Source organism: Ascaphus truei, chromosome 1, assembly GCF_040206685.1.
Source record: "Ascaphus truei isolate aAscTru1 chromosome 1, aAscTru1.hap1, whole genome shotgun sequence".
Taxonomy (NCBI): Eukaryota; Metazoa; Chordata; class Amphibia; order Anura; family Ascaphidae; genus Ascaphus; species Ascaphus truei.
In genome coordinates, this window is record NC_134483.1 from 351974519 (window position 1) to 351988874 (window position 14356).

At 43.4% G+C, this 14356-nt stretch overlaps 1 protein-coding gene across 2 annotated transcripts in view; it reads left to right on the forward strand.

Moving 5' to 3' along the window:
• EMCN (endomucin) overlaps positions 1 to 14356 on the forward strand; it is a 131520-nt gene that overhangs the window by 25477 nt on the left and 91687 nt on the right. For both annotated transcript variants that reach the window (XM_075609167.1, XM_075609177.1), the window contains exon 3: positions 88 to 231. In XM_075609167.1, coding sequence (XP_075465282.1) covers positions 88 to 231 — 144 coding nt within the window. The remainder of the gene's footprint in view (positions 1 to 87; positions 232 to 14356) is intronic.

Sequence of the window (14356 nt, forward strand, 5' to 3'; positions counted from 1 at the left end):
CCAGTTACTAATTAAGAAGAAGAATACGGCTTAAGTACTGATAATCAAACGTTTTGCGTATGCCATTAATCTGTTAATCTTTTGCAGTTACGTTTCCTACAAGTGCACAAACGTCCGCCATTACCGTGACGGAGGCACAAACATTTCCCCCCATTACTGTGACGGAGGCACAAACAAGTTCCAGCAATATGTTGGCGGAGGCACAAACAAGTTCCACCATGACTCCGACAGGTATGATCAAATGTGTAAAATGTGTGTTATCAATGTAAAAAATACTCAAAAGGATTTTTCAATATTGCAATTATGTTATGTGTTATGTATTTCTCTGCTGATGACCATAATAAAGAAAAGAAAGTGCAAATGTATTTATGTATGTGCTCAGAGCCCAAAAACATAACTTGATTGCATAGTGTTGGTCTGTGGAATTACTATGTTATGAGCTCTAGTAAAGCCACCTTAAGATAGAAATTCCTCATAAGACTAAAGTCAACTAATGGTTAATAGGTTAAATGTAGATGATTGGCACTTCTAAATAAATCTGACAACTGTAAAAAAAAATGTATTTATACTCTTAGGTCTCGTTCAGGGTGCCAGAGGCAGGAGTTGGAGGGCGGGCGTTCGCGTGTGCGAGCGGCAGTCTGCTGGGCGATGTGTGCACATCATCCCCAGCAGACTTTTTCAAGAGTTGAGGAGGCGGAGCTACAGACAGCAGCTTAGGGATCGGGGTTGCTGTCTTGAAATCATTCTCAAGAATGATTTCATTGGCTGTCAAGGTCCCTGTGACGCTGCTGCAGCTTCAAAAAACAACTTGGGTTGTTTATTGAAACTGTAGCCAGCGTCAACTCCGTACTTCGGAGACAGGGCAGCTGCTACCCTGACAACCGCAATTCCCTTTCAATACATTGTTTCGGATGGCAGCTCGCACGTAAGCACGCCCTCCCTCCAAAGCCAGCACCCTGAACGAGGCCTTAGGGCCCTGAAGCGGCCCATGCATGTCAATGGGTGTTTTTGTCCGATCGTAATGCGATTGGCCACTTTAGTCCTTCTAGAATTAGCCTCCTAATGTTATCATGTTAAACAAATGGTTTGGGGTCTAACTTTTTAGCACATTAATGTTCTCATCGTAAACCAATGTGTTTTTTTTGTTTTGTTTAGTTTTTTTTTAAGAATCTTTATCTAACCTCTTGTGATAAAGCTCTTTCAGTCTCAGTCCTCAAATCATTGCTAGTTCTGTCATTATGATGCCATTTTGAAGATCAACATAAAGAGTAAATATGTGTACTGTACATTTTTCAGGAATAAAAGAAAGAAAAATGTTAATTTTTCACAAGCCATGAATAAGAATTAATTTTGGTTTGGTAAAGAAAATTGTTTTTATTCTACAAACAATGTCTCCCTTCTGGTTATTATAGCAGAAATGGCATATATATTGTTGTAAAATAAGGTCCATTCCTTTTTATTTGGAGCCAGTTGGACCACTGGTCTGCACATTACTGCTAGAAATGACCATAGATCCTAGGGATATCAACTACAATTGTAACATGCTTGTTCCTATAAACATTACTATTGCATCCAAACCAAACATTAGTGTAGTCTACAACAGTGGTGCTCATCTCGAGTCCTCAAGACCCCCCAACAGGTCAGGGTTTAAGGATATCCCAGCTTCAGCACAAGTGGCTCAATCAGTGGCTCAGTCAAAGACTGAAACTGCGATATTTTTGAGGGCTGGAGTTTAACACACCTGGTCTACAATTCGTAATGTTGAGTTTGATACTTAAGAGGGTTGCCTACAGAATTGTGCCGCAGAAGAACCTTGACCGCTGTTAGCTTCTCCTTAGACATTACTTAAGTGATAATCCCCTCGGAACAGGGCATTACTGGCCAATAATGCACTGGCTGGAGGAGTTGGCCAGTAATGCCCTGTTCTGAGGGGATTATTACTATTATAGGCTACATGTAGCTTTTTTCATCAAATAATAGACACTTTTGTATAGATATATAACTCGGAACTACACTGATGCACCTTTGTAGGAAAAAGAAGTAAAGTAGCAAATGAGAGAGGTGAGGGGGGGAGAAGAGATAGAGGTGAGGGGGGAAGAAGAGAGAGAGGTGAGGGGGGGGGAGAAGAGAGGTGAGCGAGGGGGGAAGAGAGAAAGGTGAGGGTGTGGGAGGAGAGAGAGAGATGAGGGGGTGAGAGGAGAGAGAGAGAGATGAGGGGGTGAGAGGAGAGAGAGATGAGGGGGTGAGAGGTGAGGGGGCGGGGGAGGAGGAGAGAGGTGGAGGAGGGAGAAGAGAGAGAGGTGAGGGGGAGAGAGATGAGGGAGGGGAGAGAGGTGGGGGGGATAGAGGTGAGGGAGGAGAGAATGGTGAGTGGGAGATAGCGAGGTGAGGGGGTGGGGGGAAGAGTGAGGTGAGAGGGATGAGAAGAGAGAGAGAGATGAGAGGGTGGGAGGAGAGAGGTGAGGGGGGAGAAAAGAGAGAGGTGAGTGGGATAGAGGTGATGGGGGACGGAGAGGTTAGGGGGGGGAGAAGAGAGAGGGTGAGAGAGGGGGGAGATAGAGGTGAGGTGGGGAGAAGAGCGAGAGATGAGGGGGAGGAGAGAGGTGAGGGGGGAGAGGTGAGGGGAGAGAGAGGGGTGAGGGTGGGGATGGAGGAGTTAAGGGGGGAAAGGGATGATGGGGGAGAAGTGGGGGTATGGTGGGAGTTGAGGGGGAGAAGAGGGGAGGGGGAGAGGTGGGTGAAGGGGGAAGAGAAGTTGGGGACAGTGATTTAAACTACAAACTAAATAAAAACCAGATAAAAATTACCTTAGCACAGCGGTGCGCAAAGTGGGGGGCGCGACCCCCAGGGGGGGTGCGAGATTACCGGCGGGGGGCCCTGGGTTTACAGAGGCCCCGCGCGTTTCCCGAAGGCACTTAAATTAAGTGCCGGGGGAGCTGCAGGGCCTCTGTAAACCGACTTACCTTGATTCAGCCGGCACCTGGAGACGCATCACCATGGCAACGCGGCGTCAAATGACATAGTGACGTCATGACGTCCAGGTGCCGGGAATCAAGGTAAGGAGGAGGAGGGAGGGGACGCTCAGAAAGGAAGACATCCGGCAAGGGGGCGCAGGGAAAAAAGTTTGCGCCCCCCTGCCTTAGCAGAATGTGGAAGAAATATTACTTTGTTGCATGAAACAAAGTGACTTGTTAGGACACACAAGTTTCTGTCAGCACTAGCAGCTGTGTGAGCGAGCCTGCATATGCTACTGTGCTCTGTGAGAGGAGAGGAATGGAGATGCAGCTGGAGCTTGGATGGGAGAGGTAATTTACTGTTAGCAGTTTTACATTTTAGCAGGTTTTAAAAAAAAATTTTTTTTCAAAATCTCAGCGCTTCCCCCTGCATCTCTGAAAGGTGAATTGACAAGTTGCCAAAAATTCCGGGCATTACTGAATGAATAATGCCCAGAATTCTAACCAATCAGAGAGCAGGGATTTCAATAATGCCTGGAATTCTACAGCTTTAGCCTATAATGTAAAATATCCAAAAGTAGAATATTGGAATTTTTCACAATTAAAAATAAAATAGGTTGAGCAATGTAGAGAAAAAGCAATAATCCTTCCAGCGCTCGAGAAAAAGAGTCTATAAGCAGGATGTTGAGCAGGTGCTGCAAGTCTTTATGTACCTTTATGAAGGAGATATGAGCTGGAAATCCTTGTCAACCACAAAATGAGACTTAAAAGCCTACTAGGCGCCATTAGCCTTTTTAACATAACGTTAAACTAAGTTAATGGCACAAAGCTGCAGTTCAAGCTGCCGTTCAAAAAAAAAAGCAAACAAAAAAAAACTTTTTTTTCCCCATTCAATATGTGCATCAATACAATCTGCACACTGACAAGTGATTAGCTAAGTTGCAGATCAATCCGTTCTCCTGTAATCAATCGCTTTGCTCAGGGTTACTTAATTCAGTTCTTGCACAGCATTGTGGGCAATGTAGTCCAGCAATATCCTGTGACTAGGCATTTACTCGATACAATTGGTGCACTGCTAGAGAGAAGGCAGGGCTCAAAAGCCAGAGCCTATCGAAAGGGGAAGGGGCTGTGACTTTGGAAATGGTTTCTATAGAAACAAAAATGCATTAAAAATGTCTTAATTTTTTTTTGTTAAATGCTACAAGTATTTTCTCATAGTACAGAACTGATTTATTTAAAAAAAATAAACACACACATGCAGGATATTACTTGAACTGCAGCTTTAATCATAACTCAATATTCACTAAAGCAAAGAACATGCAGTTAATCAGAATGTACTCTTGTGAAAAGCCTGGTGCTACTTTTAACATACGCTATTGTTAATGATAAGCAAATGAGTCTAAATGATGTTGCTCCCATCCAGACAATGACATAAGGCTTTTGATGGAGAAGAGAGGGTGAGAAAGTTAAATGTAAGTTAAAGGTTAGTTAAAAACTGATGCTAAACAGGAGTTAAAAACTGGCGATAAAAGTGAGCTTAAAAATGGAGTTCAACAAAATAAATAGTCTGATGGAAGTAATGCAAAGACATTTTTTAAAAAGTTGTTATTTAAAGATAATTGTATTGTATTGTATTGTATGTCTTTATACTTTATATGCACCGCTATCCTGAAATAACGTGATGTTCACCCTATTAAAATAAGCTCATTGACAGACATTTTCATTGCATATTATTAACTTAGTGAATAAGGTGTTAACTCAGGGAAAATAACAGTAGTTCCTGTTTTAGCTAATGTCACATTATTTACCCTGATTTAACAGATCTGGGCTATGGTTTTCACTTCAATGAATGTAACTGTAAATGTTGTGTAGCCCCTTTTCCCATGTCTAAGGGAACCTAGTGTGCCGTTACCTGTGGCTCACAGAAGGCCTGAGCCTCCGTAGCTGGGAGCCTGGGGTGAGCTCTCGTTCTTGGGGCAGTGCCTCCACCTGAGAGGGATGCCAGCGCAGCGGGAAAACCCCTTTCAGGACCACTTATAGTGAAATGATACACACACCAGTATATCACAATTGGTTTACTAACAATAGAATAACGATATAACGGTACCATACAATTTAACACACACAATACAATAATAATAACACATGGTGAGTGTGACCCAAAGCACCTAGGGTGCGTGGCACCAATACCTCTGGGGACCTCCCCCAATGAGAGTCAGTCACACCCACGTGTAGGGAGTAGCGTTACCCCACTTTAACTCCCTGGGCACTCCTGTACCCAGGTACCGCTGAATCAGCAAAAAGGATCCGTCTGATCCCACAACATCTGCTGACCCTCTCTCTCTGGTCTGCACAGGCATCTGCCTCTTGAGGGAGCTCCAACTGGAGGGTGTCGCTTAATGTCTATAGTTGCCTGTGATCTGATCCCAAACTGCAAGCTGCAGCTCACCATGTGGCGTCTCTTCACTGGTGCTACACCTTACACTATAAGGCCTGGGACACAGTGGGATCAGCCTTGCTGATCTGTGCTGAGGCGCGCTCACGCTCAGCACTGAGCCCCTGCAGCCGCAATGAGAGCGGCTTTAGCAGGGGCTCGCGCACGCTTCCGCACACTTGCGGAAGCGTGTGTCTCACCAAGTGTTCAGATTTGGCGCTCGCCGGAGCGCAGGGCCGGTGACGTGAGCGGTTCGCCCAATGAGGGCGAACCAGCTCCGTGACGTCACTGGCCTGCCCCCAGACACGCTCCCGACACGCCCACGGACAGCGCGCTGTCCGCACGGACAAAGTGTCTATGTCCCAGGCCTATGGCTAAAGGGTAGCGTCCCTGTCTGGGGTCTTCTCTATAGCAGCCACAATCTAGAATGGGACTTAGAACATAGCTGGGACCTAAGGGACAAACCTAGTCTTAGTCCAGGGAGCACTGCTCCATGGACACTACCTCAACAGTTCTCCCCTTCTTCCAACTGCCAGTAACTGCCAAACTGTGTCAACATTCTACCTGCATGTCCCTCAGACTCCTGGGATATGTAATCCCTTGCTGAGTCTCTCCTAAGATGGCCGCCGCAACTCTGGAGGCTGTGCATGTAAAAAGACTCCACTGCGCAAACCTAAAATGGCCGTCGCAAATTGTCGCCTCTCTGCGCATGCGCAAGGCTGCATTTGCACATGCGCAAACTACAAGATGGGTATGATGCCGGGCTCTTCCGCTCCCATACACTGCTTCCATCGTAAGAGGGGTCATGGCTACATCTGTATACAAAGTAGTCCTCTCATATTGTACATCCTTCAAAGGAAGGATACACTTACAGTACCAACTTCAAGGATAGCTGCCTGTATAATGACTGATCAGGCATGGGAAAACCATAACAATGTCCTGGGTACTATATATCAAAGTCTCCAAGCTGCAAAACTAGGGTAAACAATATGAACGAGATTGATTTGAATGGAATTCTTTTTCTTTGATTATTATTATTATAATTATATTTATTTAAAATAATATCATTATTTATTGTATCATAATATACACCAGAATATCGGATTCTAAAGTGATCATGGTCTGCAGACAAATGATCTTTCTTGAGATTTACATTACTGTCATATCTGCATCAGATGTCGTGTCATTTAGAGATCTGCGGCAGGAGAAGCAGCTAATGAATTTTTAGGAATCCACAAAAATACTATTGACACTATTTACAATGTGCAATTTGAGGAATATATACCAAAAACCTTAGCACTAATCTTTTCTTTAAGGAAGGTTGCTTCAGATGTACAATAACTGTTTGTTAAAGGATTGCTTGCTGCCAGTGTTTACCAATCTTCAGGGATGAAAATGTTGAAGATCTGTAAGACTAAACAAAATGCATTCACTGCAACAAAAAAAAATGTGATAGTTACAGTCTTGCTTTAGGTTCTGCAACATCATTGCCTGAATGTAACCATAGTTACAAACTGACCATGTGGAATCCATAACACTGAACGTGGGCATCATTACAGAATACAGTTACTGTGACAATAGATGGAAGTCGTTTGATAATATGAGAAGAATACTGTAAAAGAAAAGACCCTAGATATGTACTGTACAGGCTATGTGCTGTGAAAATGCCTTTATTAAAAAAAAAAAGTGAAAGTAATGTAAGTGTGGATTTTGACTGCCACACTGACCGGTAAAAAAATAAGTTTTCTACAAAAATGCACAATATTATCATTATAATTAGGGTTGAAAAAATATATAGGACTCCAAGTACAATGTTTTGTATGGGACACTAGATGATACCGAAATTGATTTAGAGAAAAGCAAACAAAAAAACTGCACAACACATTATGTTTACCAAGTTATATAAACCCTTTGAGTGCCGGAGGGGCTGCGGGGCTACCGTGCTGCGACTCCTCCAGCACTCAGGGTCACGCGTCACCCCCATTTTGTCCGCCATCATTGTAGATTGTATGGAACAAGCATTTATTTTATATTTCTACGTAGCTACTATATCATGGGGCACCCAGGTTGCCAGAACGATGTAGCTACGGCTTTTGGCATTCAAAGGTTTAAAGTATTTTTGTAAAATTGATTCATTTTATTTGTAGATGAAAACAAGTATTGATAGAGGAACTCCATTTTAAAATACTTACAATGATTGGGTGCACCAAATACGTGTGTGTGTGTGTGTGTGTGTGTGTGTGTATAGAGGTATCTGTACCGTGTTAGCCAAGTTTAATAATCAAATGAATAGATGATACCGTTCTGTGGCTAACGAAATGAACACACACTCTTACATTCCTAACATTCAGGGACTATTTAACACCTCAAGTCATACATGGCATAAAGCACAGGGGGGAGAAATAGGTTTCAGTCACAGATAACATTCCAATATGCACTGTTTATAAGTTTAACCTTGCTTGCTTCATTCATTGTAACAGCACCGGAAGAAGAGATCAGTGTATCTCGAAAGCTTGCATAAATAAAAGCATTTAGTTTGCCACAGAATGGTATCGTCTATTCATTTTTGATATATACATATATATATATATATGTATATATGTATATATATATATATATATATATATATTTAAAACAACATTACCATTCTCACGTTCGGTAAAGGAAGACTGCACTCCGATCAATGTAAACAAAAAAAGTCTGTATTAGGCATAGATACAAGATAAATAGGCCGCCCAGTCCGACGTTTCGGTCTCGGAGTGGAACCTTTCAAAAGGGGGGTGCAAAGACAGACTGACACACAGACATGTATATACCCTCACCACATGTGACAAACACACCTGTGCTCAATTACCTGTTGACTGCTTAACCCACAAGAGTAAAACATCCGGTGTGTTGGCTGTAGAGCCGCCATCTGGGAAGGGGGAATCCGATGAGGCTAAGTACTAGCTAACCATCTGCACTGCACTTGTGCGCCTCACTCCCCCCCTCCACTCCCCTCCCTCCACTCCCCTCCCTCCACTCCTTCCCCCCCTCCTCCCATCCCCCCTCCCCCCCCTCCACCTCTCCCCCCCTCCCCCCCCACCCCCCTCCCCCTCCTCCACCCCCCTCCCCCCCTCCACCCCCCTCCCCCCCTCCACCCTCCACTCCCCACCACCCTCACCTCAGTGCATGCACGCGCCCCTGGTCATGTGATCGGCAACATTTCATTGGTCAGTTTATTTTTTGGGAGGCTAGCCATCCCACCAACTGTTGTTAGGTGGCAGCATCCCAAAGCACTAGTGCTGCTAGTTGCGTTGTCCATGCTGCTGCTCACAAAAGTGATTGCCTATCATCATTATGATCATCACTTCACTGCTACCACCAACACCATTAACAGTTATTGTAGGATTGTAGGACCAACATTCACATTACAGGTATTTACTCCTTCAGTGCTACTATCATCAGTCACTTCCTTCCTCTGCTTTCAACACACAATATCAACACCACGCTCCTCCTTATCAACTACCACATCCATTTGTGCCTCTATCCCTCCTGCTTCCAACTCCTCAGACTATTGAAATAAAAGAGCTAGATCCTGTGCATCCATCCTTATCTTCCATGCACATTGTGATACATATGTACAGTATGAGCCTTCCTTCACAGGTGGCTCATAGGTGGAGGCCTGTCCATTCCCCTCCTCAGCAGTCATCTTCCCTAGACTTTTATTTCATAGTAAATGTAATAAAGAAGATTTATATTCTTCTCACAAAACAAAATATAGAGGAACAAAAAACAAAAGGAAGAAAACTGCAGGAAGTTTGGCATAATCAGCAGTGTCCCAGCACATAACAAAACCTAGGACCTGAAAGTCTGGTAATGCTTGTAGCAGCTTTTTATACCTTCAAACTCTACATTAGGGAAGTTAATTAGGCTTATTTGTCCCACCTTTACATAAAATTCAAATATTCGTATGCATAAACAAAAATATTCTACTAAAAAAAAGATAATGAACTGTGTTTCACAGCAATACAAAATAAAATTAGATTTTTAGTTAAAATATATGTTACCCCCCCCCCCCCTCTTCCCCAATGCATTTTCACACCGGATAGAAACAGGCTGCTGGAGGCAAGATAAATATTTTAAAAGGCACACAGTATAATTATCTTTGTAGTCTCTGACGTAGTAAATCAGAACTAGTTAACTGTCTGTCTGAGCTCTCATTATATATTATTTTGGTTTTTAAAGAGGCGCTCTCTTTTTTATATGTTTAAAAAAAAAAAGAAACTATAAAAAAAAAAAAAATTTGAAGCAGGCGGTCTCCAGAGGTGAACCGCGTTAATTTCAGCTCCAGAGACCCCCTGCTTCCAGAGATACTTACCTTGGAAGATTGCAGCCCACACGGGGCTAGTTTGGGCTATCAATATGGTGGGTTTGAATGTCCCACGTCCTGCAGGCCAATAGGAAGCCGTGACGTGGGAGCTTTAAACTGTGCAGAAATACAGGCAGCACTCTCGAGAAAAAACAACATAAAGAAACATACCAAGAGTGCTCCTTTAACAGCTTGAGTGCCCCATGATGTAACTACTGCGTCCTAAGTCATCGTCTTTTCCTTCATTTTCTAGGGGTGATCACATTCTGAATGCAATCTGACTGGATGCGGAACGTAAGCGGAGAGTGCTCCTCTTCGTTCATGTTATCAGTGATGTTGCAATGTGCCAGAGAGGCTGTGACACACAAATGAGGAAAAACAGACAACTCTGCTTTTCAATCCATGTGTTTTTCTAAGCATGTGTAGCACTTGTCTTGCCCCTCCCACTCCCCCCTCCCACAAGAGATCTGGCCAATACATGGGTGCTGTAGCTCACCTGCTTGTTACAGGAGGTCTGAGTTGCTCCGTTGATGTTGGGTGGGAGCGCAACAGGGAAGGCTTTTCCTCCTAGGGTGCAGTGCCTCCATCCCATCTGGATCATGCTAGAAGCAGGATGGTCCCCACAGGCAATCCTCCTCTCCACAGACAACACAGCATGTTGGCACGGTATGGCATCCTCCAATTTCCCTGGATCAGATACCCAGGGCTAGAGGCCCCAAGCATCGCTTCTAAACTCCCTCACCCCCTGATGGGATGAGGGGAACACTCCCACCCCCCTGAGTAAGGGAAGACACACACTAATCAACCCACAAAAATGTGGTGGTGACAGCTTTTATACCCCAGGGGGAAGGACTTGTAACCCCGCCCCATAACAGGGCAGGTCCAGGTACTGACAGGCATCACATCAAATAGGCCTGCCCCTGGATATGGCAACATAATACCCATCCAGGCTGCAACTGCAGACAAGACCTTGCGCAGGAGTTTAATCCCAACACTGCCTGTTCCTATCAGGACTTAGAGTGTTGAGGCCAGTGGAAGGCTATAGCCAGGGGCACTAGGCTGCACATGTATTTATGATACAGTTCTCCAGTAGGAGCAAGGAAACACAGCAGATAGAGAACATTTTTAGAAAACGTTCTCTCCAATATGTATATGTCATTAGGCTTTCGATACTCTCTACTTAATTTACACGTGTAGCAGGGTACCCTCCCTTGCCTCCACTCTGGCAGTATTCCCATCGTGTGCGAGGGTTTGAGTAAGCTGTGTCGGCCATGTTGTGGTTGGCACAGCCACATACATATGGACTGTGTGTAAGGCAGTGGCCATCTTGAGGTTAGCAGTGCAGGAAGAGGAGGTCCTGTTCAGGATTTCCTCCGCGGACTGGAGGCGGTGTGCACAGTCCTGATGGAGCCGGTGAAGGGAGAGGTAAGCCCGCTGGACTAGACCAGACCCGTTCCCCGTGGGTCCCAGCTAGTTTCTCCTACACCGTAGTGGAGTACTGTAAGGCTGGCCAATAGTAAGGGACTTGTCCCCTTAGTGTGCGGATGATCCAGTGGAGCAGGCGGAACTGCAGCGGAGGATTCCCCAGGCCTGATGGAACGACCGCGCGGTAATACCGGATGTAAGGCGAGAAGGGGATTGTGTCTGAGGTCCAGCATCTTGGGATCAAGGATGCGGCCTGTCTGAGCATACCCTGGTGTACCTGAGCACCCAGGAAGGTACCCACATGCACCAATACCACACTGGGAGGGTAGCGCTGCCCTCACATATCTCTGGGTGTGATTGTTCTGCAGGACACCAGGTTTTAGGTGTCAGGGCACCCTCAGTACTTTGGGTGGACAATTGGGGTGTTGTTACCAACAGAGATTGTTTATTGTGTGTAAATTGTATTGCAAGGGGTATTATGGGACCATAGTAAAGTGTTTTGCATATACATTGTTTGGATTGTGGTTATTTGAGGTATACCCCATAGCTATAACTGTTCCCGTGAGGGGCTATCCCGCCAACGCTGGGATCATCACGGGTGGTGGCTCTGCACCAGTCATCCCAGGCTCCCCAAGCGCGGAGGCTCTGGCCTCTTGTAAGCCTAACAGGTTAGCACCATAACGCCCGTGTCAGCCAAATCTTCCGTAGGAGGAGGGAAGGGGTGTTACACATGTTTACACCAGCTTGTAGTCTGGCTCTATCACACACATACAAAAATAAGTAGAAAAACATTTTTTTGGTCACTTAATCTGTCACAGAGTGAGCAATTTGCACATCTCTACTTTAGATATATTTTAGATATACTCGAGGGGAAACAAAATTGCTACAGTACATTAAACTCTGAAGATTAGGTGGTTTATGTATCAATGCCAAAATATCTAATTCAGGGTAAAAAAAAGATGTATCAAAGGATAGAATCCCATTGAGATTAATTTAAACTGCATATAAAAATGCTTATTAAATATGTTTGGGGGGAGCTTAAGTCAGACTCCAAATACACTTGACACAATTATACTGACTGGTACTGTAGCTACTCAAGATCCTGTAAAATTATTAAAGTACTGGGCCTCTGTTATGGCACGGTGCTTAATTTCAGAGATGAAAATACATGCCCGAATTTTACGTTGCGCTTTACTTTCAATTACGCAATGTTCTATACTATACCGGATTGAAATAGTCACACGCTCTCACAATTTGAATTACCAAGGTATCAAAAAGGAACTTGAAAAGTGAAATGCATACAGAGAAATCAACCATTTTAACCTGTAAAGCACTAGCATATCATCTTGATGAAATGAAGATAGCCAATTCTTCCCTGATGCATGGGGTGGAGATGAGGGGAGTAGGGGGATGTAGTAGGAACTTGACAGACTTGTTTGCTGTAATATCATGCAGCACAATTTCAAATCTCAACAATTGCTATTCAAAATAAAATATTACTTGTTGGAGTACTTGACAATCTACTCAATGGTGTTAATAAGCAGAACACCATACTCTGCATTTAGAGCAACAACACTGCCTTATTCCTAAAGTGTAGAATTCACATTAAAAACATTCTCACAAAATTCACAAGGATGGCCAAGTACAGTAGGTATCAAAATAAAAAATAACAAACTCATTGATTGGAGGAAAGGTGGAAATTAAAGGTTGCTTGTAGAAAAAATAAATCAGTATCTTGTGGAAATAATGTAATCGAGTAGAGTATATTTTTTGTTTCTTACTTACAGTACCACAGATAGTTATTAAGCTTTTACTGTACAAGTATGAAATAGCAAAGGGAGTGTTTTACTGCCTTTCATTTTGCATGTTTTAAAGAAGATTAATATTTTCTGAAGTATGTTTGTACTCCATTACTTCTACATTTCTATTAGATGATTCACTATTCACTAATTCCCCCTGCATGCTTTGAAGGGTCCTTCACTCAATATAAAGAAAGGTGGTAGATTTGTTTTATAGAAGAAAATGATGACACAGTCATTATATATTGCTTTCATCTTTGCAGCATAACTGATCTTCCCGGCAACCACTTTGAAATGATTAAAGCCCCTCAACGCGCTTAATTTGTGGACATGCTTTAAAATGTTTTAAAGCAAAGCCATATCTATACAATTATACACATATGTACTGATTAACCATTATACATTTTTCTAGCACAGATAAAAAATCCCCTACAGCAAACCTGGGGAGCCATGCAGTTTGGAGAACAGAATATTAATATTATTCAAACACCACTATTGCAGCTAAAAAAGATGAACATACAGTACAGTATAAGCTGTACTTTATTACTATAATTATCTTATCTATATATTAGCAGCTATGCACATACAGTATCTCTTTCTAGATATGTAACATACATACTGTAACCATCCTTGGCCGGTTATTAAGGAGTATTCATCAGCTGACTATGTACATGGCTTTGCTCTGTCTCTCATACCTTGTCAGGGTTCTGGACCTGCGCAGGCTGGGTGTAGATATACTGATGGAGTAATGATGGGCACCTGGAACTTTATAGTACAAATAAGAGCTTTATTACCAATAGCCGTTGATAATGCTCTTCACACTTAGACACACCATTTTATTCAGATTTACTGATATGTTTACAGTGTTTGTACTTTTATGCTTTTTTCTCTTTGGGTTAGCTGAATCGTCCCTCTACGTATAGCGTCCACGATGTCCCATAACTAGTGATCCCTTTGGGGGCTTTACTTACATTTTATTTCCTTGGGAGCAATATCTCAGTTCTGTACAGACTGCCACAGCCAAGGGACCTTCCGATTGGGGCAATTCGACTATGCCCTAAAGTTCCTATCTGGGAACCCCATTTGGGCAAAGGCTTCCTTGTATTTGATTAAGTGGGTTAATCATAGCCATTGCTAGAGACACTATCTGGGTAGGACACTTTCCCTAACTATAAAACAATAACCAGGGACAGATCAATCCTAGTGCACTTACTGTAGCTATACATGGCAACATATTTATATTCTTAAAAGTGAGGCTCCCCCTACTGTCAGTCCCTGGAACCTAGTTCTTCAACCTTCGGACTGGCTATATATACAGTACCCAGATAGTGACATTATTAACCACCAAGAATACAGTGATCGTGGCCTCTTTTCTGTTAGCAGGTCACTCTTT